Source organism: Kockiozyma suomiensis (genome assembly GCF_038497685.1).
Source record: "Kockiozyma suomiensis strain NRRL Y-17356 unplaced genomic scaffold V2V93scaffold_22, whole genome shotgun sequence".
NCBI lineage: Eukaryota > Fungi > Ascomycota > Lipomycetes > Lipomycetales > Lipomycetaceae > Kockiozyma > Kockiozyma suomiensis.
Window position 1 is genome coordinate 72,787 of NW_027117685.1, and position 22,110 is coordinate 94,896.

At 47.6% G+C, this 22,110-nt stretch overlaps 11 protein-coding genes across 11 annotated transcripts; 4 read left to right on the top strand and 7 right to left on the bottom strand.

Moving 5' to 3' along the window:
- Window positions 1-11: 11 nt before the first annotated feature.
- Window positions 12-1,231, bottom strand: V2V93DRAFT_141664 (uncharacterized protein). The gene is made up of 2 exons (XM_066906842.1): window positions 869-1,231; window positions 12-797 (listed from the first exon to the last, which is right to left on the bottom strand). The coding sequence occupies exons 1-2, from the start codon at window positions 1,033-1,035 to the stop codon at window positions 170-172; spliced, it is 795 nt and encodes a 264-aa protein (XP_066762935.1). The 5' UTR covers window positions 1,036-1,231; the 3' UTR covers window positions 12-169.
- On the bottom strand, window positions 1,232-2,921 carry V2V93DRAFT_141646 (uncharacterized protein). Its single transcript, XM_066906841.1, has 4 exons — window positions 2,116-2,921; window positions 1,944-2,048; window positions 1,735-1,878; window positions 1,232-1,659 (listed from the first exon to the last, which is right to left on the bottom strand). The coding sequence occupies exons 1-4, from the start codon at window positions 2,779-2,781 to the stop codon at window positions 1,429-1,431; spliced, it is 1,146 nt and encodes a 381-aa protein (XP_066762936.1). The 5' UTR covers window positions 2,782-2,921; the 3' UTR covers window positions 1,232-1,428.
- A 35-nt stretch (window positions 2,922-2,956) lies between these two features.
- On the bottom strand, window positions 2,957-5,134 carry V2V93DRAFT_376838 (uncharacterized protein). Its single transcript, XM_066911848.1, has 4 exons — window positions 4,769-5,134; window positions 4,388-4,675; window positions 4,226-4,335; window positions 2,957-4,164 (listed from the first exon to the last, which is right to left on the bottom strand). The coding sequence occupies exons 1-4, from the start codon at window positions 4,901-4,903 to the stop codon at window positions 3,030-3,032; spliced, it is 1,668 nt and encodes a 555-aa protein (XP_066762937.1). The 5' UTR covers window positions 4,904-5,134; the 3' UTR covers window positions 2,957-3,029.
- A 263-nt stretch (window positions 5,135-5,397) lies between these two features.
- On the top strand, window positions 5,398-7,946 carry V2V93DRAFT_329729 (rab-GTPase-TBC domain-containing protein; the record flags this gene model as incomplete). Its single annotated transcript, XM_066907634.1, has 2 exons — window positions 5,398-5,811; window positions 5,883-7,946. The coding sequence occupies 2 exons, from the start codon at window positions 5,398-5,400 to the stop codon at window positions 7,944-7,946; spliced, it is 2,478 nt and encodes an 825-aa protein (XP_066762938.1).
- Window positions 7,947-9,094: 1,148 nt separating this feature from the next.
- V2V93DRAFT_389169 (uncharacterized protein) lies at window positions 9,095-10,624 on the bottom strand. Its single transcript, XM_066912351.1, has 3 exons — window positions 10,162-10,624; window positions 10,001-10,108; window positions 9,095-9,949 (listed from the first exon to the last, which is right to left on the bottom strand). The coding sequence occupies exons 1-3, from the start codon at window positions 10,564-10,566 to the stop codon at window positions 9,275-9,277; spliced, it is 1,188 nt and encodes a 395-aa protein (XP_066762939.1). The 5' UTR covers window positions 10,567-10,624; the 3' UTR covers window positions 9,095-9,274.
- Window positions 10,625-10,702: 78 nt separating this feature from the next.
- Window positions 10,703-12,974, top strand: V2V93DRAFT_376842 (kinase-like domain-containing protein). The gene is made up of 2 exons (XM_066911849.1): window positions 10,703-10,986; window positions 11,044-12,974. The coding sequence occupies exons 1-2, from the start codon at window positions 10,726-10,728 to the stop codon at window positions 12,919-12,921; spliced, it is 2,139 nt and encodes a 712-aa protein (XP_066762940.1). The 5' UTR covers window positions 10,703-10,725; the 3' UTR covers window positions 12,922-12,974.
- A 64-nt stretch (window positions 12,975-13,038) lies between these two features.
- On the top strand, window positions 13,039-14,535 carry V2V93DRAFT_376844 (P-loop containing nucleoside triphosphate hydrolase protein). Its single transcript, XM_066911850.1, has one exon. The coding sequence runs from the start codon at window positions 13,115-13,117 to the stop codon at window positions 14,348-14,350; it is 1,236 nt and encodes a 411-aa protein (XP_066762941.1). The 5' UTR covers window positions 13,039-13,114; the 3' UTR covers window positions 14,351-14,535.
- V2V93DRAFT_376845 (rab-GTPase-TBC domain-containing protein) lies at window positions 14,348-15,546 on the bottom strand. The gene has a single exon (XM_066911851.1). The coding sequence runs from the start codon at window positions 15,536-15,538 to the stop codon at window positions 14,417-14,419; it is 1,122 nt and encodes a 373-aa protein (XP_066762942.1). The 5' UTR covers window positions 15,539-15,546; the 3' UTR covers window positions 14,348-14,416.
- A 144-nt stretch (window positions 15,547-15,690) lies between these two features.
- Window positions 15,691-17,864, top strand: V2V93DRAFT_376846 (major facilitator superfamily domain-containing protein). Its single transcript, XM_066911852.1, has one exon. The coding sequence runs from the start codon at window positions 15,715-15,717 to the stop codon at window positions 17,770-17,772; it is 2,058 nt and encodes a 685-aa protein (XP_066762943.1). The 5' UTR covers window positions 15,691-15,714; the 3' UTR covers window positions 17,773-17,864.
- On the bottom strand, window positions 17,785-21,123 carry V2V93DRAFT_376849 (uncharacterized protein). The gene is made up of 3 exons (XM_066911853.1): window positions 21,052-21,123; window positions 20,387-20,999; window positions 17,785-19,825 (listed from the first exon to the last, which is right to left on the bottom strand). The coding sequence occupies exons 2-3, from the start codon at window positions 20,996-20,998 to the stop codon at window positions 17,873-17,875; spliced, it is 2,565 nt and encodes an 854-aa protein (XP_066762944.1). The 5' UTR covers window position 20,999; window positions 21,052-21,123; the 3' UTR covers window positions 17,785-17,872.
- Window positions 21,124-21,182: 59 nt separating this feature from the next.
- V2V93DRAFT_376850 (serine hydrolase FSH) lies at window positions 21,183-22,066 on the bottom strand. The gene is made up of 2 exons (XM_066911854.1): window positions 21,930-22,066; window positions 21,183-21,866 (listed from the first exon to the last, which is right to left on the bottom strand). The coding sequence occupies exons 1-2, from the start codon at window positions 21,969-21,971 to the stop codon at window positions 21,249-21,251; spliced, it is 660 nt and encodes a 219-aa protein (XP_066762945.1). The 5' UTR covers window positions 21,972-22,066; the 3' UTR covers window positions 21,183-21,248.
- Window positions 22,067-22,110: the final 44 nt, after the last annotated feature.

Consider the following 22,110-nt stretch of genomic DNA (forward strand, 5'->3'; position numbering starts at 1 on the left):
ACATATAATACATATGAATAGCTGTAGCAAAATAAGAAAGTAAATCCAAAAATGAATAACAAATGAGTCCAAACAAAGATAGCAGTAAAATGTGAGAAAAAAAACACCACTTACAATGACAAACCAGACACCATAACCGTACCCCCACAAATACTGTTTCAAAAGCAATTTACAGCTGTCCCAGTTGATTTTGCTGGAAAGCTTGCAACTTTTGCTGCTGTTGCAACTGCTGCATATATCGTTGCTGCTGCGCATACTGCTGCTGTTGCTGCTGCTGTTGCTGCTGCGGCTGTTGAGGCTGCTGAGGGAGTTGCATTTGCTGATTCATGATTGGAGATTGAGATTGAGATTGAGATTGAGGCTGCTGGAGTTGCTGCAAACGTGCTTGCTGCATCTGGAATTGCTGGATTTGTGCTGGTGTTGGGTGCTCTGTTTGTTGTTGGGTTTGAGTTTGTTGTTGAGCGAGTTGAAGCTGCTGTTGTTGCAGCTGTTGCTGCAATTGTCGTTGGTATTGCTGTTGCTGTTGCTGCAGCTGCTGCAGTTGTTGCTGTTGCTGTTGTGGAGATACACCACCAACCTGAGATGGACTCATTTGATTTCTCTGCTGCTGCTGCATCATCATCATGGCGGAATAAGCCTCTTTAAATAGCTCCTGTAGCTGCTGATACGGCTCGACTAAATTGGCCGTCTCTGGTGGAGCGCTCAGAATTGTCGGATATGGCGGCGCGTGCGAGACTTTACCACGATCAGCAACTCCCGCGAGATAAGCCAGATTAACCTGCAATCGCTTCATACAGCTTTCCAAAAGCACACATTAGCAAACATCTCATTTGTATACACACGAATAATTAAAAAGTTGAACACATACTGGATATAAAGTGGATCTTGTCGCGCATTTTCGATTCCACCGCCAGCATCGCCGCCATGCTTCTGCTGTATTGAAATTGACTCGCGAAATAACTCGGCATTGATTTCAAGAACTAATTTGACGCGCCTTCGATCAAGATCAAGTTTTGATATATCTGTACTCGTCATTTTTTTTGGTTCTTTTCGTTTCTCTAGAGAAGGAGGATTTGGTGAAGATGGAGGTCAGCAACGCGCACGGAGCTTTCGAATGTCTGCTGCGTAAATTTGCAGACTCAATATTTCAGAACCAAAATTTCTATACAACAACAACGACGCAAGAACGAGATTCACAGTCTTGGTGTAAAAAGGTGTTTCAGAATGCAAATACAAAGACAAAGGGAAAATAGCAAACTCAAAATCCCGGATGTGGATTGACGCTGATACCAAAAGCTTATTGAGTGACACACTGTTGTCGCGTTTAGTGACTTAACTATAAAAGCCTCATACATTTGTGTAATAACAACATCGCCTGTCAATAAATAATGCTTTTTGTATTATCTTTACATTTAATAGAATATAGTTTTATTTGTCATCGTCAGGCTTGCTGTTCTTACTGCGTCGTTTCGATGCAAGGTGTTTTTGCCGTTTGCGGTAGGTCTTGATCTGCTGGTCATCAATCTTGATGGTCTGCGAAGAATACTCGATTTCGCCTCGCACAATTCCACCCCGGCCAGCTGACACCGGAATAAATTTGAAGTCATCTGAGATGCTGTACGCAATTGAACGGGTTTCGAAGCGGATCACGCCGACGGTCTGTGGAGTAGTTAGTCGTGTAGAATAAGAATGGTAGCACATCTCGTATGTAAACTGCTCAAGAAAACCACGTACTGGGTATCGTTTATCCTTGTCTTTCTGTTCCAGAAGTTTGCTATCTTCCTCAGTCCAGCCTTTCATTGTCCGACTAAGGAATCGCGACACGTCTCCTGAATCAGTCATCAATTTTGCCGTGCCTGAAATAGAAACCCACTCTCCCTACTCACATCCTGTTAGAGCTTCTTTCAGGTTTATCAATACAAAAGAAAGAAGAAAAAACGCACGGTTTCACTGTTTTGGAAAGAAAGATTGACATGCGAGTCGTCATCGAGATCCTCGACTTTACATGTTCGCGTATTTGCATGAAAGATAAAGTCAACGCCATATTCCTAGACACAAAGTCAGCATGTAAATAGATCAGTTGACATCAATAGTCTAATTAATTGGAATGCGCACCATCTCGGCAATGGCGATAGCACTGGATACTAGCCAGCCCTTAATATTTCTCGAAGTCATCATGCCAATTCGCTGTTGACTAATAAAACCAGTAACAGTTTTCAAGTGACGTCTAGTTCGTCGCTCATCCTCCGTCTCTGGATCCTCGGGATTAAACTTCTTTCCTCCAAAAAAAGGTGATCTGTTTCGGGAATCGTCGCGATCATGCCTTGACTTGTTTGAAATCGAGGTACGGTCAAGTCGTGCGCTGAGCTCAGAGTCCTCATCGCCTGATCTGCGCCGTACAGCAGGGCTAAGTCCCCTTCTACGATGCCACTTCTTTCCCTCCTCGGATCTTTCGCCTTGATTGTCAGGAATGCTGGAGTTAGACGCGACAGAGGACTTACGCGAAACAGGACTTGGACTACGTCCCCATCGCGAGGACAACCGCTCCTCAAAGCCACCCCAGCCGCTGCGTCTGCGCTCCTTGTCCTTTCTTTCCTTCTCTCTGCGCTCGCTCGTGACATTCCCGTCATCGAAAGAAACGTGGCGTTTGTCTATGTCGGGGTGTGGTTCTGATGCGATAAGGATGCTGCCGGAGACAGAATGCGGCGGTGCCGGCGAGCAAGGCTGTTCCAGCTCGTCGTCCGTACCTGCGTCAACTGCAATTTCCGGCAACGAGTTCATTGATAGTATGAAGACCTGCCTTGCGTTGGCTGGTATATGCTGTATTTAGTGTTTGTATCAGAAAAAAACACGTGTGGGGCTATTCTGATACATCTACGGTAAATTCTTTTATAAGCCGCACCGTCGGACCGACCGCCGCAGCCAAGAAATTGGATGATGATTCAAATTCATTGATATGCAGCAACTGATTTAAGCTATATTCATTTCCGCAAATTAATTGAGTGAGCATTATTAAACTATTCAAAACATCAAATAACTTGTTGTAACCGTAGAATCGCATTCTGTCCTTCGCGCTCAAGCGCAGCAAGCATCTTCTCACATCGCGCCATCAGCGCGCGCTCGCCTGTGTCGGCAAGATACATAACCCACTCCTCGACAGTCTTGTTCATATGTGCGGCTACCTCTGAAGGATCGGCGGCTAACTCTTCCCAAAGCTTGGCGTCGGTAACAGGTTCGAGATCAAGTTCAGGCTGTTTGTGCGTTGCAGGCTTTCGCGCGGCGGCCCGCGCAGGACTCGAGCTGTTCTCTCTCACTGACAGAGCTCGGCCAATGTCACTGTGCAATACCCGGGGACCTCGTACGCTTTTCTTCTCACTCTCGTTTGCTGTATCATCCTCAAGCACACGCACGGGAGTCACTTTCCTCGCCGAGCTCATCCGCGGAATCAGCGGCGGTGTAGCCATCACATCTGGTTGCTCAACCAAATGCTCCGCAGAATGCTCTTGACTATGCTCTGTATAACTAGCAATGATATCTGCCGTATCGTCGTCATCAATATCACTGTTGTTTTCCACGGCATCTATAAAGACTTCCGGCAAGGCCGGAACTGGTGGTGGCTCTGCTCGAGGCGAAGACCGTGGCGGACTCACTCGAGCTTCTCGAGTCTTTGCCATTGGTCTCGGTCCTCGCGCACGTCTCACGGCGGGCGCAGGCGATTTTTCAGGAGGCGGTGCCTCAACAATCTCTTCAGCTGTCTCAACAATGATCTCCGGCTGCTCGACGACCATCTCGGTGACCGTCTCAACTTCTTGTGCAAACGATGACCGAGTCCTTCTTGCCGTGGATGATCTACCACCCCTTTTTTTTGGAGCAGGCTCGGGACTATTTTCCGGATCAACATTACCAGTTGCACTAATTCTCTTATTAGACCTCGCAACCTTGCGCTTTGGCTCTTCGATTTCAAAATCCGAATCACTGGTCACTGTCGACGCTACAGACACCGAGCTCGCTCGCTTTCGCAAAGATGCTCGACTACTACTGCTACTAACTATACTACTAGCCGTAGATTGTCTTGGTGCTCGGGAATTCCGCTTTTTAGCGACTACTGGCCTCTGTGTCCTGTCGAAAAAGAAACAGTCTGGTTTTCGGCGTCGATGTTCCTCTCTATCAATTGGATTGTAAATTAGTCGGCAATTTGCAAATGTATACTAAAAAAGGAACATACACTGGACTATCTTTTGGCTCCCAACCGTCAAGAACAATGCCGCAGTACATACATGCAGCGAAATCGTCTCCTGTACGAGATGGATTGTAATAAAAACCCGCTCGACACATCTGATATGATTAGTATGGAAATAAACACAGAAAAATCCAGAAAAAGACGTACCGCTTCACTTGTTGGAATCCAACCTCGTTTGCCATCATGAGGCCACCAAGGACCAAAAGTCTGGAGTCTAGCTTCGAGCATCTCCTCTGAATCTGGATCATGCAGGTCATCGGTCTTCCAGGTCTCGGATGATACAATAGCCCATGCACAGTCAGGCGCATGGGCGAGGTGCTCTATTCGCGGATCGTCGGTTTTAGACCATGCATCTAGCGATTTCTCGCACAGAAAACATGTTGCGTTGTCGGGAGCTGCTGTAGATGGCGTATATATGAATCCTGATTTGGCCATCTAATAAGAAGAAATCAGTATAAATTCAAACCCAATAGATGGAAATATCGACTGAAGCGTCTGTCGACGAGAAGTCGATGTTTGAGTACGCACCTGGGTGACTGATGGTTTTGTGTGAGGCCATGCTTTAACTGCTGCTCGCTTACTGGCAGAAGGCAGTTTGCGAGCTCTAAACGATGCAATTCGGTCGTCAAAGGCGACGAGTTCTTTATTCTTTGTTACCGTCATTTTGCTTGTAGATGAGAGGCTGGCTGTGTTTAATGAGCACGAAGTAGCTTGTATCAAATGTGTGCGGCGGGTTTGTTTTGATTTAGCTGACCGCGTTGCCGCAGCAACTTGATCACGTGATCAATAAATGCACAGAGTCGAAAGTTAGTTGTGGGCATTGAAGAATAAAAAAATGACACCTATATTTAGATAACTATTTTCTTAGTATTGAAGCAGTAAGTAATATTCAGAATACCAGCTAGCAAGCGTGCGAATAGAAGCATGAGATCGACAGGGGCTGGCTCTTGGCATAAATGTATATAAGTTTGCACACATATTTTAGCTACGCGCCAACGACGCGTCGCTGCGCAGAGGCTGGCTTGGTCAATCTTCTCTTGCCATTCTCATTCCTTTGTTTCCGTTCTCTTTCAATAAATTATTGTTCTGCTTTTATAGTCACTCTTTGCATTCAATTACTTTTATTTTTCCTATATTCATTCTTTCTTCTTATCGGCATGGACGTCTCCTCGATCTGCTCTTTCTCAGACCACGAAGAAGATACTCCATCAACCGCTCACACGTCTGTCTCAGACGGTATCGCTGATCTCGATTGGCATGGACTTGAACAGTCTGAATCAGAATGTGCAGACCGATCCGACACTGCTCTACTAGTCGCGCGTCTCGAACGCGAGAATGCTCGCTTTGAGCGCGATCCAAAAGCTCTCATATCTTCTGTCGAGACTAGCACTGCTCCACGACGAACCAGACCAGTCAGTGTCGATGAATTACGAAAAATAGTAGAGGTTGACGATTTTGCAAGACCCGCATCTGTTATTGCTGCGCCATTGACAGATCTCGAATTTTGGACTGCTCTCGTGGCCGATTACCCGCGAACTGCTACGCGGCTCCCTTGTCTTCTCTCCAAGAAGGTATGTCTTTTGTTACAATTCTGTTTTAGTCTCAAATTGGTTTTTGGATATGAGAAAGCTAATAATTGCAGATCAAAGAAGGCGTGCCTGCACCCCTGCGAGGACTCGTCTGGCAAAGCATGGCAGGCGCCAGTGACCCAACTCTCGAGACTCTCTTCAATTCACTTGTGGCAGAGCCATCGCCGTACGACAAAGTGATCTTGCGCGATCTACACCGTACATTTCCAACAGTAGAGATGTTCCGCGAGCGCGGTGGGCACGGTCAGCAAATGCTTGGACAAGTGCTGCGTGCGTTTAGCGTCTATGATATGCAAGTCGGCTATTGCCAAGGACTAGCCTTCCTAGTCGGCCCTTTACTGATGCATATGGATGAACGCGCTGCGTTTTGTGTTCTTGTACGGTTAATGGAGGAGTACGATCTTCGAACAATGTTCACCGCAGATATGGCAGGCTTACATCTCCGAGTGTTTCAATTCACTCGTCTGCTAGAGCGCTTTGTGCCTACCGTTAGTAACCACCTTGAAGAACTAGGAGTTCAAAACATATACGCCACACAGTGGTTTCTATCTATCTTTGCAGTCACTTGTCCTCTGAGCATGCTTCTTCGGATCTACGATGTTATTTTTGCAGAGGGCGCGCTAGAAACTCTTATGCGCGTTGCTGTCGCCATCATGCAAGCCAATGAGCAGCGACTGCTTGCAATAAAAGAAGAAGATGAAGCGCTTTCTCTTTTGCTCGGCCGTGACTTGTGGCAAGTCTATGCAGATGATGAGGGGCAGCTCATTGCTGACGCAATGTCGCTTACACTAGTGGCTTCCCGGCATGTACTTGAGGATCTTGAGAATGAGTATGAGCTTCTTCTGAGTCAAAACGGCCGACAGGTTGGCGTTGCAGTATCACCTGCAGGAATAGGTTCTGCCCAACCTAAAGCAACATCAGAGATACATGCTGCCGCTGTTCGGTTTGTGGGCCGTATCTGGTCTTCATATACTGCAGTAGCCCCTTCAACAGCTACCAGTGAAAGTATGCGTCGGGCATCGTCGCTGTCGGAATTCGAAGGCAGTAGTAGCGCCAGCAGTTTGTACTTTGACGAGATGCCACGCGCAACTGATGGAGAGCTTCACCGACAGATTGAGGATCTAGTTATTGCTTTAAGTCAGTTACAGAGACAACACGCTTCTGTGGCTGAGGAGCTTGAGGCTGAGAAACGTGCACGTGGAGAAGATCGAGCAGCGTTTCAGGAGTTTTTAAAAAGAAGCAAAGATTCTTCACTGTACGCTACATCTCCAGGCGAACAAGCAGAAGATGACGAAGAGATGCGTAAGCAGATCCTAGATATGCAGGAAAAATTTAGCACCGCCCCAGAGAGTATGGAGCGCGTGGCGACGTTCAAAGACCTAGCTCGACAAGTGGACGATGCTCGGGCTGAGACTGCTTTTGAGCGCGAACGTGTTGGCTTCTTGAAACGTGATCTTGATAGCAAGTGCTCAGAAGTTCGAGACTTGAAAGACCAGCTATTTGAGATCAAAAGTCGGTATCAGGATGCTCAGCGTGAGAGAAGTAAGTACGAACGCATGCTCAACGAAGTGAGACAACGACAGCAGACGACTACTAATCAGGAGGACGAGTATGATTACTATGACCCTACTTCTCCGACTGCAAGCAAGCAGTCGCCGACAGCGCTGCCATCTGGTTTACGCGAGCTGCGACTTGGACGCCAGAACCAGACGCGTTCGCCTCAAATGTCTTCGTCGTCAACTTTCAGCAAGCGCAGTAGCTCACTAGTTAGCCCTGAAGACGTTGCTGCTGCACTACTACTGTCACCCAATGCTACTCCTACACTAGCATCCATCGCAGCTTTTGCATCAGTTCAAGAGGAACCGCAATGCGAGAACTGCGAGAGCCTAAAGCTTGAGCTAGTTACTGCCAAAACCAATGAAGTCCTCGCCAGACAAGAATGCGAAGAAACAAAAAATAAATTAGAGAAGCTAAAACGCAGTTTTGCAGCAAGTACTTCCATTGTGAGTGGTGGTGGTGCAGGAAATATTGCGGCGCCTAGAAGCCCACGCACTTCACCTGGATTGAACAATGAGAGTGCCTGGCCAAAAATTGGAAAATTTAGTTGGAATCGGTAGATACTCATTCTCAGGGTTAAATTATTAGACTTATAAGTCGGAAAAGGGTTTTTTTTGTGCTTTTGGTATCGGGTTTGGTTTATTATAGCATGTTAATATGGTCTTAGAAATACATCTACATCTACATTTATAAACCCTACTAAACCCTACTGATATACATCATACAGTGGCATACAGTTACGAAAAGCTATGGCAAGCTTATCAACGGTAGGGTCAACAAATGAAAAAGGCAATTCTATCTCCACTGAATCATCAGTATATTTTAATATTTCGACCTCAGAATTGCATTCAGCAGCCTCAATCATCGCGACATACTGCTCATCCAAAGTCTCAATCAAGCGGGCGCAACAGGCTCAGTAGTAGGCGCAAAGTAAGACCCACGTTCTTCTCTGACAGCCATAATCAAATATCAAATCGATATGTACAGCATTTTTTGTCCCCAGTGCGCTGTATGATATGCAAGAGTGGACTCGATAACCCGTATAGCTCTTCAGAACTTAGGAGTGCTTTACACCATCAGCCGCAATGCGCTCGATCTCGGAGTGAAACGGTGAATAAGGCACAACGAGCCAGAGAAATGGCTGTAAAGTGCTATGCAGATAATAGCAGATGCTGGAAAGATATGAACTTTCTGATGAAAATTTGGAATGAAATTGATGCTTCGAGCGTTCTTTAATAATACGAAATTTCAAATCAAAGATTGCTGTTTAGACCTAACGCAAGCCCGAGAACGTTACGTCGAAATAATTTACCAGCAGCAATATTGACGAAGTTTACCAGATTACTTACCGTATAGTTCTCAGCTGTATACGAAGTGCGCAAGCTAGACGGCACATGCGGCAAATTAAAAGGCTCAGGAGGCAGTCTGCGTCTCTTTCGTTCATTCCAGATGGCCGATGGACGACGCTAAAAAGGAGTCCAAGACTGAAGATGCTCTCAATCGTCTTCAGGAGTGTTTTGATCTTTTACATTTTTCAGACGAAATATAAGAATTCGGGTCAGAAGTAGTCGCTGGCGCCGCTGATGAGAGTATCCTCCTCACGAAGACAGGCGGCACCGCTATAATATACCGACTCTCCGATAACTGCGCAGATACTTCTTATTTCACAAAATAATTTGAATAGAACAACTTGGATTGTATTTATAATACGTGTTTTCACAGTCACTTTATTTTGCAAAACGACAGAAATAGAACCGCAATATCGAGATTAATAGAATAATTCTTACGATCAAGTGATATTACCTTCAGGCATATGCTTATGCGGCTCATAATGCGGCTGAGCAATTACATAATACAATATTTTTCTTGCACTCTAGTGGCTGCCATATTATTGAGAAGCTGTTCTCCAGTCGTAAAGATCACATTGCTTCTCTATAAGAAACTTTTCTCTGTCTATTTCACCTGGAATCCGGAAACTGGTACTTGAAGTGCTCCCGCTGCGTCTGCCCGCGCCTCTTAACGAAAAAAAGTACTCACGTTCTCGTGAAAGGTATAAACTTGCACCAGACCAGGCACCCAAACTCACGATTGCCCTCGCGTCAGGAAATGCTCGTTGTACCTCTTCCATCAGAGATAATTTTAGGCCGGGGATAGAGCTGCATGCACCAGCGAAAATGATTCGATGCTGTAAGAGAGCTCGAGCGTCGTTGTTTAGCTTTTGTAGAGATGAAATAATAAGAGAATGTAGAGTCTGATGCTCGATATCATCGCCAGTTGTAGATGATTGAAAAAAGCAATCACGGACAGGTGTTGAGCGGGTTGGACGGCTCGGGACATAGTACAGAGAACCGTTCAAAGAAACAGCAAAAGCTGAAATTATGGAAGATGGCGGTGAAGGATTTCGGGGGAGGTAGACAGCACGAGCAATAAAGTCTTCAATTTCGGAAAATGAAGGTCTGACTCCAGTGGAATCAAACAGAGCATCAGATACTAGACTGTGTAGTTCAGAGGCCGCTCTCGTAGTTGAACAGATGCCACCAATTATCGGTTTGTAGTCGTAAATCTTTTCTCGAATTAGATAAAACGCAATGTGCAACCAAAAGTAAACTCTTACAGGAGTAATTGTTGTCTCATGCCAGCCAATATCAACAACAAGCGCGGAACTGGTTCCGGCAGCAATAGTGGCACACACTGGCGCAAGCACAAAAGTGACTGAAATACTCTTATATTCAATTAGCACCGCTCAAAAATTAGATATTCACCTTAATATATTACCTGTAGAGAGTTAAACAAAGTAAAATTAATAGAGTTCTTAATCCAATCAGCCAGTCCCGGTCTTTCGAGAACGACGACCTTGCGACTGCGACCGTCAATGAGCAGATAGCGATAGTAAATCTCTGTGAGAGTGGCTTGCAGTAGGTCGTTTGTCATTTGCTCGTCACCTCTCCGCCGATCCAGCGGCCAGAATGTCTCTCTATCATTTAGAACAGCAACATCGCAGATGGGGGTTCGTCCACCCGCCAGACCAGCTCGTATGCCTCGACACCCAATATCAAGAATCACCGGCGCCTCAGCAAACGCCTGCCTGTTTGAAGGAGACGACACAGGTGAGCTGACACTGGGAGATGCTGCTATCCGCTCTCGCAACACTGCTATCTCCTTCAGCCTGTCCGTCGCCATGCCAACTTTGTTTGGGAGTTAGGAAGCTCTAGCACGCGTAAGCGGTGCATCCGTCGCCTTCACGCGTTGACCACGTGATAATCACGTGTTGAGCAGATCATACTCAGCGAACGCGGTTCTCTCGACGCGAAGCACAGCAGACGAGTACACCAGCCGAAGATGGACTTTACGCCGACACAGCCCTCGACGGCGCCGGACGTATTTGACTCGACACTGTCGGACTTGTTATGTACTCTCGTCTGTGTGTCTGGCAACTCTACTGACATTGATCTGCGTCTGCCTGCGCGCGAGGAGGTTGCGCAGGAGAAAGACAGCATGACGACGACGACAAGAGAATGGATTTTTGGACGGCATGCAAGCTGCGATATTGTACTTGGAGATATACGTCGGCTTTCTAACCGGCATTTTCGAATATGGACAGTACGTACCTGCGATTGCTTCTGATCTCATAAAACAAAACTAAATAAACACGAGCAGAGAGATGCGAGGAACGCTTCGAAACCGATCCTGCTAATTGAGGACCTTTCCACCAATGGCACGTTTGTAAACACTCAACGACTACCTAAGCGCAGGTCAAGTATAATTACCCAAGGTGACGAGATAGCAGTCGGTCTGGGAGTCAAATCCGACGAGCGACGATTCATATTGCGCCTCGGACCCGCGTATGCAAGCCACGGCAGCTTGCAAGACGAACAGCAGGAGGAAGACGGTATACATTCAAAATACGCGATACAGGAAGAACTTGGAAAAGGAGCATTTGCTGTCGTTAAACGAGCTGTCGAACGAGAAACAGGCGAGCTGTTTGCTGTCAAGGTAATTCCACGTAAACGCGTGCTCGCTGGTTTGGCTGTACGTCGCGAGGTCGAGATCCTGACGAAGCTGGATCATGCAAATGTTGTGCGTCTGCAAGAGTGTTTCGATAATAATCCGTCCACTATCTACGTGGTTATGGAGTACGTCGGCGGTGGAGACCTTATGGACTATGTTACCGCCCACGGTCCGCTCGATGAACCTCTTGCGCGAGCCATAATGCGCCAAGTATTGCAGGCATTAGCCTACGTTCACGCTTTGGGCATCTCACATCGCGATATCAAGCCTGACAATATCTTGCTGGTCGGGAGTGGCCTACAGACACCTGAATCCGTGCACATTAAAGTTACTGATTTTGGCTTAGCTAAGATCGCCGATTCGGGCTCGGTTTTGCGCACGTTTTGTGGAACAATGTCATATCTTGCTCCTGAAGTCATCAAAACTCGTGACGCCACCCGCGGCGGAGCCAAACGCGCATCTGCTTTTTACTCAAATGCTGTCGACATGTGGTCCGTCGGATGCCTGGTCTACGTGCTACTTACAGGATACTGCCCGTTCAGCGGAGCCACACAGGAGCAATTGTGTCGGCAGATTGTGACTGGAAATTACAGCACAGAGCCCTTGGATATGTGTCGAGTGAGTGCAAAGGCGCGTGCTTTCATAACGGAACTGCTCGTTGTCGATGCTTCCAAACGGCCGAGCGCAAAAGGTGCTCTGATGCTGGATTGGCTTCTACATGAAAAAGATACAAATTCGAGTAACAGTGACGCTGAAGACCATATTAGGCAAGAAATAGAGAACTCAAGAGAGGATATAGATGACGTCAACCAGGACAGTGTATCGGAAGTGGACTCGACAGAGATCCGCGCCGCCACGGCCAAATTATCACTGGACGCGCAAACATCACTCATCAACAAATCACAATCGCAAGATTACAATAATCACTACGGTATCGTGCGTGATTTCGAACACGACAGCCAAATACCTAATGATGCAGCTGAAGACTCCGAAGACTCTGACGATGCGGTGATGATTCCACCAAATGCATGGCTCATGTTACGCACAATGCCCGACAGCAAACCGTTCAAAGACCAAGTGCTCATGAACGATGTTGTCTGGTTTGGTCGAGCAAACCGCTGCGATGTCGACCTTGAAGATGGACGTATATCGAAGATACACTGCGCCATCCGCCGAAATTTACTTTCTACAAGCGATAGCCGCAAATACACATTTCATTTATGTGACTTTTCTTTGAACGGATGTTTTGTCAATGGAGTCAAGATAGGCAAAGGAATGCAGGCCGAATTGATGCATGGCGATGTTGTCGAGATGTTTAGAGATAGCGAGAAGCTTTCATTTAAGCTGTTGCTGCGACAGCCGGATGAGTATCGGATTGCTACGCGGCCACATGGACGAATTGAGATCCGGCACACAGACGGCAAGGAGAATATTGGCATGCGAGGCCGAAGTAGCAGCAGAAAAGGCGGCAGCAGTAAACGACAAGGAGAAGAGATGCAAAGCAAGAGTAAGAAAATGCTTATATAATCATATTGAATGTATTAGTCATAATAATAGACATCACGTGTGCATAATTGCGCCAGCGCTGTTTGCTTCGTCATCATCGAAGCGTAGAGTGGGAATCCACGAGACTCCACGCCAGCTATACACACTTCGTCCCAACACATACACACACACACACACTCAATCCTTCTACGCGCAGCATTCAGTCTAGTGCACGATGGATGAGTTAGGAATTACAAGCACAAAGGCAGAGCCAGCTGCGATGGCCTTCGCTGCGCCAGTCGAGGCAGCGGTTTCAGAGGATCCGTACTCGCGACTAAAGAAGCTTGAGCGAGCACTCGAGTACATCAACCTGCAAGAAGAATACATCAAAGACGAGCAGCGGAATTTGAAGAGCGAGCTGATGCGTGCACAGGAAGAAGTCAAGCGGATCCAGTCCGTTCCGCTCGTGATTGGGCAGTTCCTCGAGCCGATCGATACGCACAGTGGTATCGTGGGCTCGACGACAGGATCAAACTACGTAGTCCGAATCCTGTCTACTCTTGATCGCGAACTTTTGAAGCCAAGCTCCTCGGTGGCTTTACATAGACATTCAAACTCTCTTGTCGATATTTTACCTCCCGAGGCTGATTCGAGCATCGCGATGCTGGGCGCCGACGAGAAGCCCAACGTGAGCTACGCCGATGTTGGTGGTCTTGACATGCAGAAGCAAGAGATTCGCGAAGCTGTCGAACTGCCTCTGACTCAATTCGAACTCTACAAGCAGATTGGAATTGAACCTCCTCGAGGCGTATTACTGTATGGCCCCCCGGGAACAGGCAAGACTATGCTCGTCAAGGCCGTGGCGAATAGCACAACAGCATCATTTATTCGTGTCGTTGGCTCAGAGTTCGTTCAAAAGTATCTCGGTGAAGGACCCCGAATGGTCCGCGACGTGTTTAGACTTGCTCGCGAAAACTCTCCGTCAATCATCTTCATTGACGAGATTGACGCTATTGCGACAAAACGTTTTGACGCGCAGACCGGTGCCGATCGCGAAGTTCAGCGAATCCTACTGGAGTTACTTAACCAGATGGATGGATTTGATCAAGGATCGAATGTCAAAGTGATTATGGCGACGAACCGAGCCGACACGCTTGATCCGGCACTGCTGCGACCAGGACGTTTGGATCGAAAGATTGAATTTCCCAACTTGCGCGATCGCCGCGAGCGACGTTTGATCTTTTCGACCATTGCGAGTAAGATGTCACTTTCACCGGAGGTAGATCTGGACTCATTGATTGTGCGGAACGATCCGCTTTCAGGAGCTGTTATTGCGGCGATTATGCAGGAGGCAGGATTACGAGCGGTGCGCAAGAACAGATATGTTATCTTGAATTCTGATTTAGAGGAGGCTTATAATTCACAAGTCAAGACGACTTCTGATGTTGACAAGTTCGAATTCTACAAGTAGTCTAGACAGCTTCTCATATTCATTAATGTTTATATAATCCTTTCTATAAGTTGTATGTACACAAGTTCAATCTTGTAGCAGCGTATTGTACTCGTACTCGACGATTTTCATATACAGATCGACGTCCTTGATTTCCACAACTCTAGACAGTCTAGTCATTGCGCTCTCGAAGTCGTCAACCGCAAGATCATCCCCCATAGCATCAAGAAGTGCGATAGCTGCAGCATGCAGCACCTTTAAATCGCCAATGAGAAGAAATAAATCCCAAATACGCACTTGAGTGGCAAATGGTACAGCATAGTTGAAGAGGGTGAGATACCACTTTGTAGCATAGACCATCGGCTCGATGCCCAATTTCACTAAGGCTTTTCCAACTCTACGCTTCTCAAGAGCCGTCGAGAGGTCATCTAGAGCTGCGACAAGACCACCGAATCCATGAGCATAGAGGACGTCCATATGTCGCTTGTCAAATAGAAGCACCAGCATAGCGAACGCGGTTGACTCGTCAAAGTAGCAGAGCAGAGTAGCGCCAAGAGCGGCCATGCCTTGCACATATCCAACGTCTGCACGATGCAGTGAAAAAGCATGCAATACGCGAAAAAGCAGCCTCTGTCCTCCACCATATCGAGCGGAGAACATAACATGTTTGCCAGCAGTGCGAGGCACATCGAGGTCAACTTGTGAATCTGCAGGAGAGGCCCGCGAGAGATATTCAGAGTAGAGTCTACTCATGCTGTTGTTGGTTCTGCTGTCGAGTCCCACAAAAGAGGCCCATGCCGCTGCTCGCCACGCATCTGGTACTCCTTTGACTGTTCGAGAACGCAGCTTTAGAGAGCGGATGTCGAATGTAAATGAGCTGTTGGAGCGTACAGCCATGGCTGTCCATTTACTCTCACGTTTGCGCTCACGACGGACTTCTTCGTCTGGAGAGATTGTCCGAGTGCGAACCGCCGCCGGTGCTGTTCTAGTTATACCCTTTGAACCGAGCAGGCTTCTTAATGGTCTATGACGATATCTGTACTGCTCTTGTTGCTGCTGCTTAGTATCAACAAAGCCGTATCTGTCGACGTTATCAGGGACGACTCCCTCCCAGTCCTCAATGCCGCCCGCAAGCAGCGCATGTTCGGGTGCAGCATTGTATTTCTCGAGCAGGAGCAGATACGCTTGCTGCTGCTGCCGCTCGTCCATAATCTTACTGCCTCGCAACGAAAGAGCATACGGATGAATCCGAGAAACAATAAAATTAGGTTTAGGTTTAGGTTTAGGTTTAGGTTTTACATGCGGCGCAACCACAGTTTGTGCAGATTATCACTGCATGATTGTCTTCTTACTAGCTTTCAAGAACTAGCAACTAGCATACGAAGATGGACAGACGCAACAGTAGCTCGAGCAATGCTGCTGCTGCTTTTTCCTCTATCTCTTCATCGAACATCCCAGCGACGACTGCCACTGCGCCGTCACTCACTCGCACTCGATCCAGGCGCTCATCACTTATCCCCGTCTCCAACCCTCCACCGCTTCGCAGAGCCTCCACCGCTCTTGCTCTGCAGCGCCGTCCAAGTATGGCCGGCTCAGTCGCATCGTTTAATACAGTTGGGCTGTCTGAGAAAGAGCTATATGGAGACGCACCCGCAGATCTTGTCGGTTTGCAGCGCATCAAAACCTACGAGACTGTCGCTTCGCAGTACCAGTCGCTCACAGCCGCTGATGGCGAAATGAATGCTCCTTCCGACGGTCTCGTGCTTAAAGAAATTGATCCGGAGCTTGTAACTTGGGATGCACCAGACGATCCCTTGAACCCTCGCAACTGGCCAAATGTGCGCAAATGGAAAGCGACAATTACCGTCTCGCTCTATACATTTTTAGGTCCATTTTCCTCTTCTATTATCTCACCCGCAACCACCCAGATTGCTGAAGAATTTGGAGTCACTAATGTCACTGTCAAAGCTTTGATAGTATCAATCTTTATTCTGGCATGGGCAATAATGCCACTCTTTGTTGCCCCTCTATCTGAAATCTTTGGCCGTAAAATTGTGCTCACCGTGTCGATCTTTTTCCTTGTTATATTCAACGTGGCCTGCGGTCTCTCTCATTCTCTTACACAGATTCTTGTTTTTCGCTTTCTTGCCGGCTGCGGTGGCGCTGCACCTCTTGCGATCGGTGCTGGTGTCGTCGCCGACGTTTGGGATGACGATCACCGCACTTCTGCAATCGGCCTCTTCTCTGTTGGACCTACTCTCGGACCTGTCCTAGCACCAGTTATTGCAGGATTTATTGCAGAGAATCTCGTATGGCGCTGGATATTTTGGATTCTTACCATCGTTTGCGGCATCGTATTTGTTTTTGGCGTACTTCTTCTCGAGGAGACATATGCCCCGATTCTTCTTCGCAACAAAGCTGTCGTCCTACGCAAGGCTACCGGAAACGAATCTCTGCACACGGTTTTCGATATTGCAGGAGAGTCACTGAGTGATAAAGTTGTGTCGTCAATTGCTCGTCCGCTCTTCATGCTCACTACAAACCCCATCGTCCTCTCGCTCGGTCTTTACATGGCTTTCACATACGGCTTTCTCTATCTTCTCCTCGTCACCTTCTCACCATTGTACCATACTGTTTATGGATACTCTCTTGGAATTTGTGGTTTGCTGTATCTTGGCCCTGGAATAGGCTTTGTTATAGGTATCCTTACTGTGACTACGATTTCTCAGCGCGTGTACCATCGCCTCGTCGCCTCTCACGGCGGCGTCACAAAGCCAGAATACAGACTTCCGTCACTTGCTATTGGCTCGTTTTTTATGCCGGTAGGATTAATCTGGTACGGGTGGAGTGCTGAGAAGAAATTACACTGGATAATGCCACTTATTGGCGCGGCAATGTTCGGCATCGCTATGATTTCCGTTTTCCAATGTATCCAATCATACCTTATCGATATGAATCCGAAGTACGCCGCGTCTGCCACTGCTGCAGGAACTACTTTCCGTTCATTATTTGGATTCGCGATGCCTCTTTTCGCTAGTCAGATGTACGCTGCTCTAGGCTACGGCTGGGGAAATACCATGCTTGGATTAGTTGCATTGGCAATTGGCTCAGTGTTTCCGGTTGTGATCTTTTTTAAAGGCGAGCAGATTAGAAAATGGAATGATGCGAAAATGGATGCTCATAAAGCCGCTCATGACGCTAGAAAAGAAGCCCGATTAGCAAAGAAACTTGCGAAATTAGAAATCGATCAAGAGGTAAAAATTGATAAGGAAGGTGGTTCTGCTTCTAAAGAACTAAGAAGAATCAAAACTGAAATGAGCTCGACTGAAAATGATGATGCCGCAACTGTCGTAAATCCACCTTTGACTACTACCAGACTTTTTGACGAAATCCCAGAAGAAGATGATACAGAAAGTGTACAGAATACGGTACATAAGGCTTAATGTATTTCATTTAGTGGAATGAACTTTTTTTATTAGTAAAAGTAATGATACAATTTCTATTCATACAGTATAAAACACACTCACAAAAAGGCTAACAATCCTACATTCTCAGCACCAACACTTCAAGATCGACATCCGCACTACTGGCTGCATCCTCACCTTCACTCCTCTTTCTAAGCATATTCACAACACTAGTACCTTTTCGCACGACTCGAGCAAATGGATTGATATCATTATTGCTCATCTGCAACGCCGCTGCCGCTGCCGCTGCCGGATTCTGAGGCGCACCACGGGGCGGTGGTGCAGTCACAAATCCTTGTAGTACCCGCGCAGCTCGAAGTAAGAACGGCTTCATACACAAGTCAACATACGCCATCACGCTCTTTAGCACCACGTCAAATTCTTCAGCTTCAGCATCATCACTTTGGGACACGATCCGCGCAAGTAATTCAGCAGCAAACATACTCTGCTCGAGCACAGGCCGTCGCACTTCAAATGCTCGCGGCAGTAACTGGCTGTCGGTCAACCGCGGGAAAGTGCACAAGCAAAGGAAAAACAATTTGCCCACTAACTGCGCATCCTGTGCCGGATTCTTTGATCTCTCCGGGACGAGTACTTGCCGCAGGAGTTTCAAATTAGGCCTCTCTCTTGCCAGCAGTTTGGCGAGTACATCAACAGCCAGTGCAAGATATCTGTGCTTCAGCGGCACGTACGGCGGCCAGACAGTACTGGTTGTGCCATTAATAGTGAATCGATGGTCAAGTCCGGGTATAAACCCTGAGACAAGAGCAAGCAGCCACCTTGCATCCTCAGATCCAACAAGCCTAACTTCGTGTGCAATATTTGACAAAATGACAATACAGTCTTTAATAAGAGAAATTCTCATACCCGCTGATACTCTCTGAGTTAGAGCACCACCATTGGCTAGGTCTCGAACAAGCCCGACAATAAATCGGTACATTGGCTGATACGTTGCCAAAAACACCTGGTTTGGTTCATAAAACGAGACATTGCGCAGAATCGTAGTTACAGAAGCTAACCTCTCCGCCAAAACAGCCAGTTTCTGCTTGACCGTACCAGCAGGAAGCGGTGCCGCAAACCCATCAAATTCTTCACGAGTGGCGAGCGACATTGCTTCGTACGTATCATATTCAGCCACGACTCTCTCTCCTTCCGCCGGTGGCGTTGGCGGCAATTCAACATCAAGAGCGCTGATTTTCTCCACACAGACTTCACCACAATCAAGCAGAGCATCAATCAAATCCTCGCACTCCGAGACCGGAATCAAAATATGCTGCTCGCGGGTGATTAGCAGCAGCGTATCAAGACTCACCTTAAGCTCGCCTGGTATTAAACTGCGTAGCGACATTGTGAGTGCATGCAATGAAATCTCTCCAAGCTCTTGCAAAAGAGGATAACTGCCACGCACTGTCTCAATTTCGTCTCCAAGTCCAGCAAGGATGCTCACGTTAAACCCACCATGCAAATCAAGTCGACGCGTCTTCGGAACATACGTAACTACGTCATTGCGTGACTCCGTAGGAGCCGTCACAGCCGACGCAGGAACGGAATCCGCAGATGACACCTGCGTCATGATGGGTGACGGAGGAACCATACGTTGTTGCTGAGGTTGTTGAGGTAGAGACGACTGCAAAGGAAGAGATGCAACAACTTGCTGTGGCGTAGGCGGAACCGACTGTCTTCCAGGTTTACTCCGGCTACGTTGTCGCGGACTTTGTGGCGTGCCAGGCAATCCTGCGTTTGCAATTGCTGGAGAGACATGCTGACCAGGAGGTAACATCTGCTGAGCTGCAATAGGAGTGGACGCGCCAGATATTGGAGAATGGCGAGGTAGCTGCTGCTGCATTATTTGGATTGGTGAGTGCTGCTGAGGAGACATGGTGGAGAGTAATTGTTGATTAAGTGTCATTGGATTTTGCATGTCGGGTAGAGACTGTTGTTGGTGCTGTTGCTGGTGCTGGTGCTGTTGTTGTTGCTGGTGCTGGTGCTGTTGCTGGAGCTGTTGTTGCTGTTGTTGCTGTTGTTGCTGTTGCTTCTGCTGAGCAAGGGTCTGCATCATTCGTAACTGCTGCTGGTGTTGCGGCGACGAAATCCACCACTCCTCAAACGGCAACAAATATTTCTGGTACGCGATAGCAAGCTGGGCTGCTACATCGGGTGTAACATTTATATCAAATCCTAAAGCTGCTGCAATAGAGTACCAGGATTTTGCCCCCGGCTGCAACGACATTGCCATGCCTGCCGCGTTAAGCTGCGCTGATCCGCCACATTTCATGACGGCAGCATAGAGAAGAGGCAAGGGCACGACACGATTGGCAATGAACGGATGGGACGTGATAGGAGTACCACGTTTATGCATAAATTCAAGTAATGTCTTCATGAACTGATCAGGAGTACCTGTTTTGCTGGATGAAGATGGAACAGCAGTCTGAGAAGAAGAACCAACTGAGCTGCCAGAGACAGAGCGCGTGGAGAGCTGTGGTGAATGCTGAGGCATTTGTTGCAGCTTGCTAACCTGCTGTTGCTGGGGGAGGAACTGCTGTTGGTGAGACTGTGGCTGCTGCTGCTGCTGCAGTTGCTGTTGTTGCTGTTGTTGCTGTGATTGTGGCTGCTGTTGCGGTTGTTGAGATTGCTGCATAAACATCATCCCAGGCGATCCAAGTGTGGCCGCAGCAGATTGAGGAGAGGAATTTTGTTGTAGTTGCTGTTGCTGCTGTTGTTGTTGCTGCTGTTGCTGTTGTTGCAGCTGCTGCATCTGAAAGAATGATCTAACCTGTTGGGGGTTGAGATTTGCAAGTTGCGGAGGCAGTCCATTTTGTTGTTGTTGTTGTTGTTGTTGTTGTTGCTGCTGCTGCGGCTGCTGCTGCTGCTGCTGAAAAAGTCCATTCTGCTTCTGACCCTGGTTCTGGTTCTGCTGATACAGAGCCTGAATAACAGCCGGATTGCTAGTCTCCTGCTGCGGGGTGTGGCTACGCGAGAGCATGTTGCGCTGCTGCTGCTGGTGATAGTCAGCCTCATGAGATCGCTTCGTCGGCACCACCGGCTGCACCGAGTACAGCGGCGAGTCTGACCGCGTAGGAAGAGAATTATCAAAAGTAGTAGCAAGTGTCGGCGACTGCTGCTGGGTGAAGTCCTGCGGCGAAGAGGCGTACGGCTCGGAGCCGAAGAGCGGCCGCGACGAGTCGATGTCGTTAAACCACGACATTCTAAAACAAGATTAGTATCTTCCCGATCGTAGAAAAATCTGGAAAAACATACAATGATGGCAAATAGGCCTTTCTCGGGAGACTATGGGGAATCAGATGGGCGCGCGTTGAGTGATTGTTGTCGTCAATGGTTCAACTCTTGCCGACGAACCTCCGCGCGCAAAATAGTGAACCTTATTTGATGATTAATACATTCTATACATAATTACTAATATACACTCTACAACCATCTAATATGTATATGCTCAACTAGTCCATCTTCAGCACTTCTTTGATAAATCCAGTGACAGCACTGACAGCATCTTTGTTCGACGGCACAAAATGGCCACCCGCATGCACGTACACCTTGCGCTGGTCCTCAACGCATGCATCCACTAGCGTCTGGCTCTTCTCGTTGGACACAATTGTGTCCGCCTCGCCCATGACATGCAGCGTCGGGATCGTAATTGGATAGCACTCATCGCTACCTGGGCACCGAGCACGGAATCCACTGACCAATACAGCAAACTTGAATCCCTCTTGCGTAGGCGCAAGACGACTCAGCGTGTGCACAAGCATACTGCCCAACACAGCGCCCTGTGAGAATCCAACGACACCAACAAATGGTCCCTCTTTTTCTATATAGCTTTTCAGTACATCCCAACTCTCTTCTATTCCATCGTACTCGCCCGTGGCATCATTCTGCACAAACCATGCGTACGAGTCTTCCTCTTTGAAGCCCTTGGCAAACAGCGCCTGTCGCTCTTCTTCAGGCGCGTCCAACGGAACAAGTCGCGAGATAGGCGCGGTAGCGTAGTGGGTCGTAAATCCAAGCTTACCAAGAGCCTTTCGGAGACCTGCGCTGCGTTTGGCAAACACTGGACCCGACTAGATACAGGAGATTCAGTTAGTCGGGATCAATAACGAGAGAGCGTTCGGAGGGCATCGTACCTGAGTGTATCCATGAAGAAAGAGAATCTTGCCGGCAGACATGATGAATTATCAATCAGTATAAGGACTAATACCAGAATCGTAATATAGATTGTAAATAGTCTATATGGCAGCAGACCAGACCGAATCCCAGCTCCGAGACGCTCTTTATAACAAAAAATTAGGCTTTGATCGGCGTTAA

Excerpts from the sequence above, each read along its gene's own strand:
- V2V93DRAFT_141664 (XM_066906842.1), bottom strand. The coding sequence starts at position 1,035 with ATGACGAGTACAGATATATCAAAACTTGATCTTGATCGAAGGCGCGTC. Across the intron at positions 798-868 it reads CAAGATCCACTTTATATCCA|CTGTATGAAGCGATTGCAGG; the intron begins GTATGTGTTCAA and ends GCTTTTGGAAAG.
- V2V93DRAFT_141646 (XM_066906841.1), bottom strand. The coding sequence starts at position 2,781 with ATGAACTCGTTGCCGGAAATTGCAGTTGACGCAGGTACGGACGACGAG. Across the intron at positions 1,879-1,943 it reads CTTTCCAAAACAGTGAAACC|GGAGAGTGGGTTTCTATTTC; the intron begins GTGCGTTTTTTC and ends GGATGTGAGTAG. Across the intron at positions 1,660-1,734 it reads ACAAGGATAAACGATACCCA|ACCGTCGGCGTGATCCGCTT; the intron begins GTACGTGGTTTT and ends ACTACTCCACAG.
- V2V93DRAFT_376838 (XM_066911848.1), bottom strand. The coding sequence starts at position 4,903 with ATGACGGTAACAAAGAATAAAGAACTCGTCGCCTTTGACGACCGAATT. Across the intron at positions 4,336-4,387 it reads GGATTCCAACAAGTGAAGCG|ATGTGTCGAGCGGGTTTTTA; the intron begins GTACGTCTTTTT and ends TAATCATATCAG. Across the intron at positions 4,165-4,225 it reads GAGCCAAAAGATAGTCCAGT|AGAGGAACATCGACGCCGAA; the intron begins GTATGTTCCTTT and ends TCCAATTGATAG.
- V2V93DRAFT_389169 (XM_066912351.1), bottom strand. The coding sequence starts at position 10,566 with ATGGCGACGGACAGGCTGAAGGAGATAGCAGTGTTGCGAGAGCGGATA. Across the intron at positions 10,109-10,161 it reads CTTTGTTTAACTCTCTACAG|AGTATTTCAGTCACTTTTGT; the intron begins GTAATATATTAA and ends ATTGAATATAAG. Across the intron at positions 9,950-10,000 it reads ATGAGACAACAATTACTCCT|ATTTACGACTACAAACCGAT; the intron begins GTAAGAGTTTAC and ends ATTCGAGAAAAG.
- V2V93DRAFT_376842 (XM_066911849.1), top strand. The coding sequence starts at position 10,726 with ATGGACTTTACGCCGACACAGCCCTCGACGGCGCCGGACGTATTTGAC. Across the intron at positions 10,987-11,043 it reads GGCATTTTCGAATATGGACA|AGAGATGCGAGGAACGCTTC; the intron begins GTACGTACCTGC and ends AAACACGAGCAG.
- V2V93DRAFT_376844 (XM_066911850.1), top strand. The coding sequence starts at position 13,115 with ATGGATGAGTTAGGAATTACAAGCACAAAGGCAGAGCCAGCTGCGATG.
- V2V93DRAFT_376845 (XM_066911851.1), bottom strand. The coding sequence starts at position 15,538 with ATGGACGAGCGGCAGCAGCAGCAAGCGTATCTGCTCCTGCTCGAGAAA.
- V2V93DRAFT_376846 (XM_066911852.1), top strand. The coding sequence starts at position 15,715 with ATGGACAGACGCAACAGTAGCTCGAGCAATGCTGCTGCTGCTTTTTCC.
- V2V93DRAFT_376849 (XM_066911853.1), bottom strand. The coding sequence starts at position 20,998 with ATGTCGTGGTTTAACGACATCGACTCGTCGCGGCCGCTCTTCGGCTCC. Across the intron at positions 19,826-20,386 it reads AGCAGCCACAATCACAGCAA|CAACAGCAACAACAGCAACA; the intron begins CAACAGCAACAA and ends GCTCAGCAGAAG.
- V2V93DRAFT_376850 (XM_066911854.1), bottom strand. The coding sequence starts at position 21,971 with ATGTCTGCCGGCAAGATTCTCTTTCTTCATGGATACACTCAG. Across the intron at positions 21,867-21,929 it reads TTCTTCATGGATACACTCAG|TCGGGTCCAGTGTTTGCCAA; the intron begins GTACGATGCCCT and ends TCCTGTATCTAG.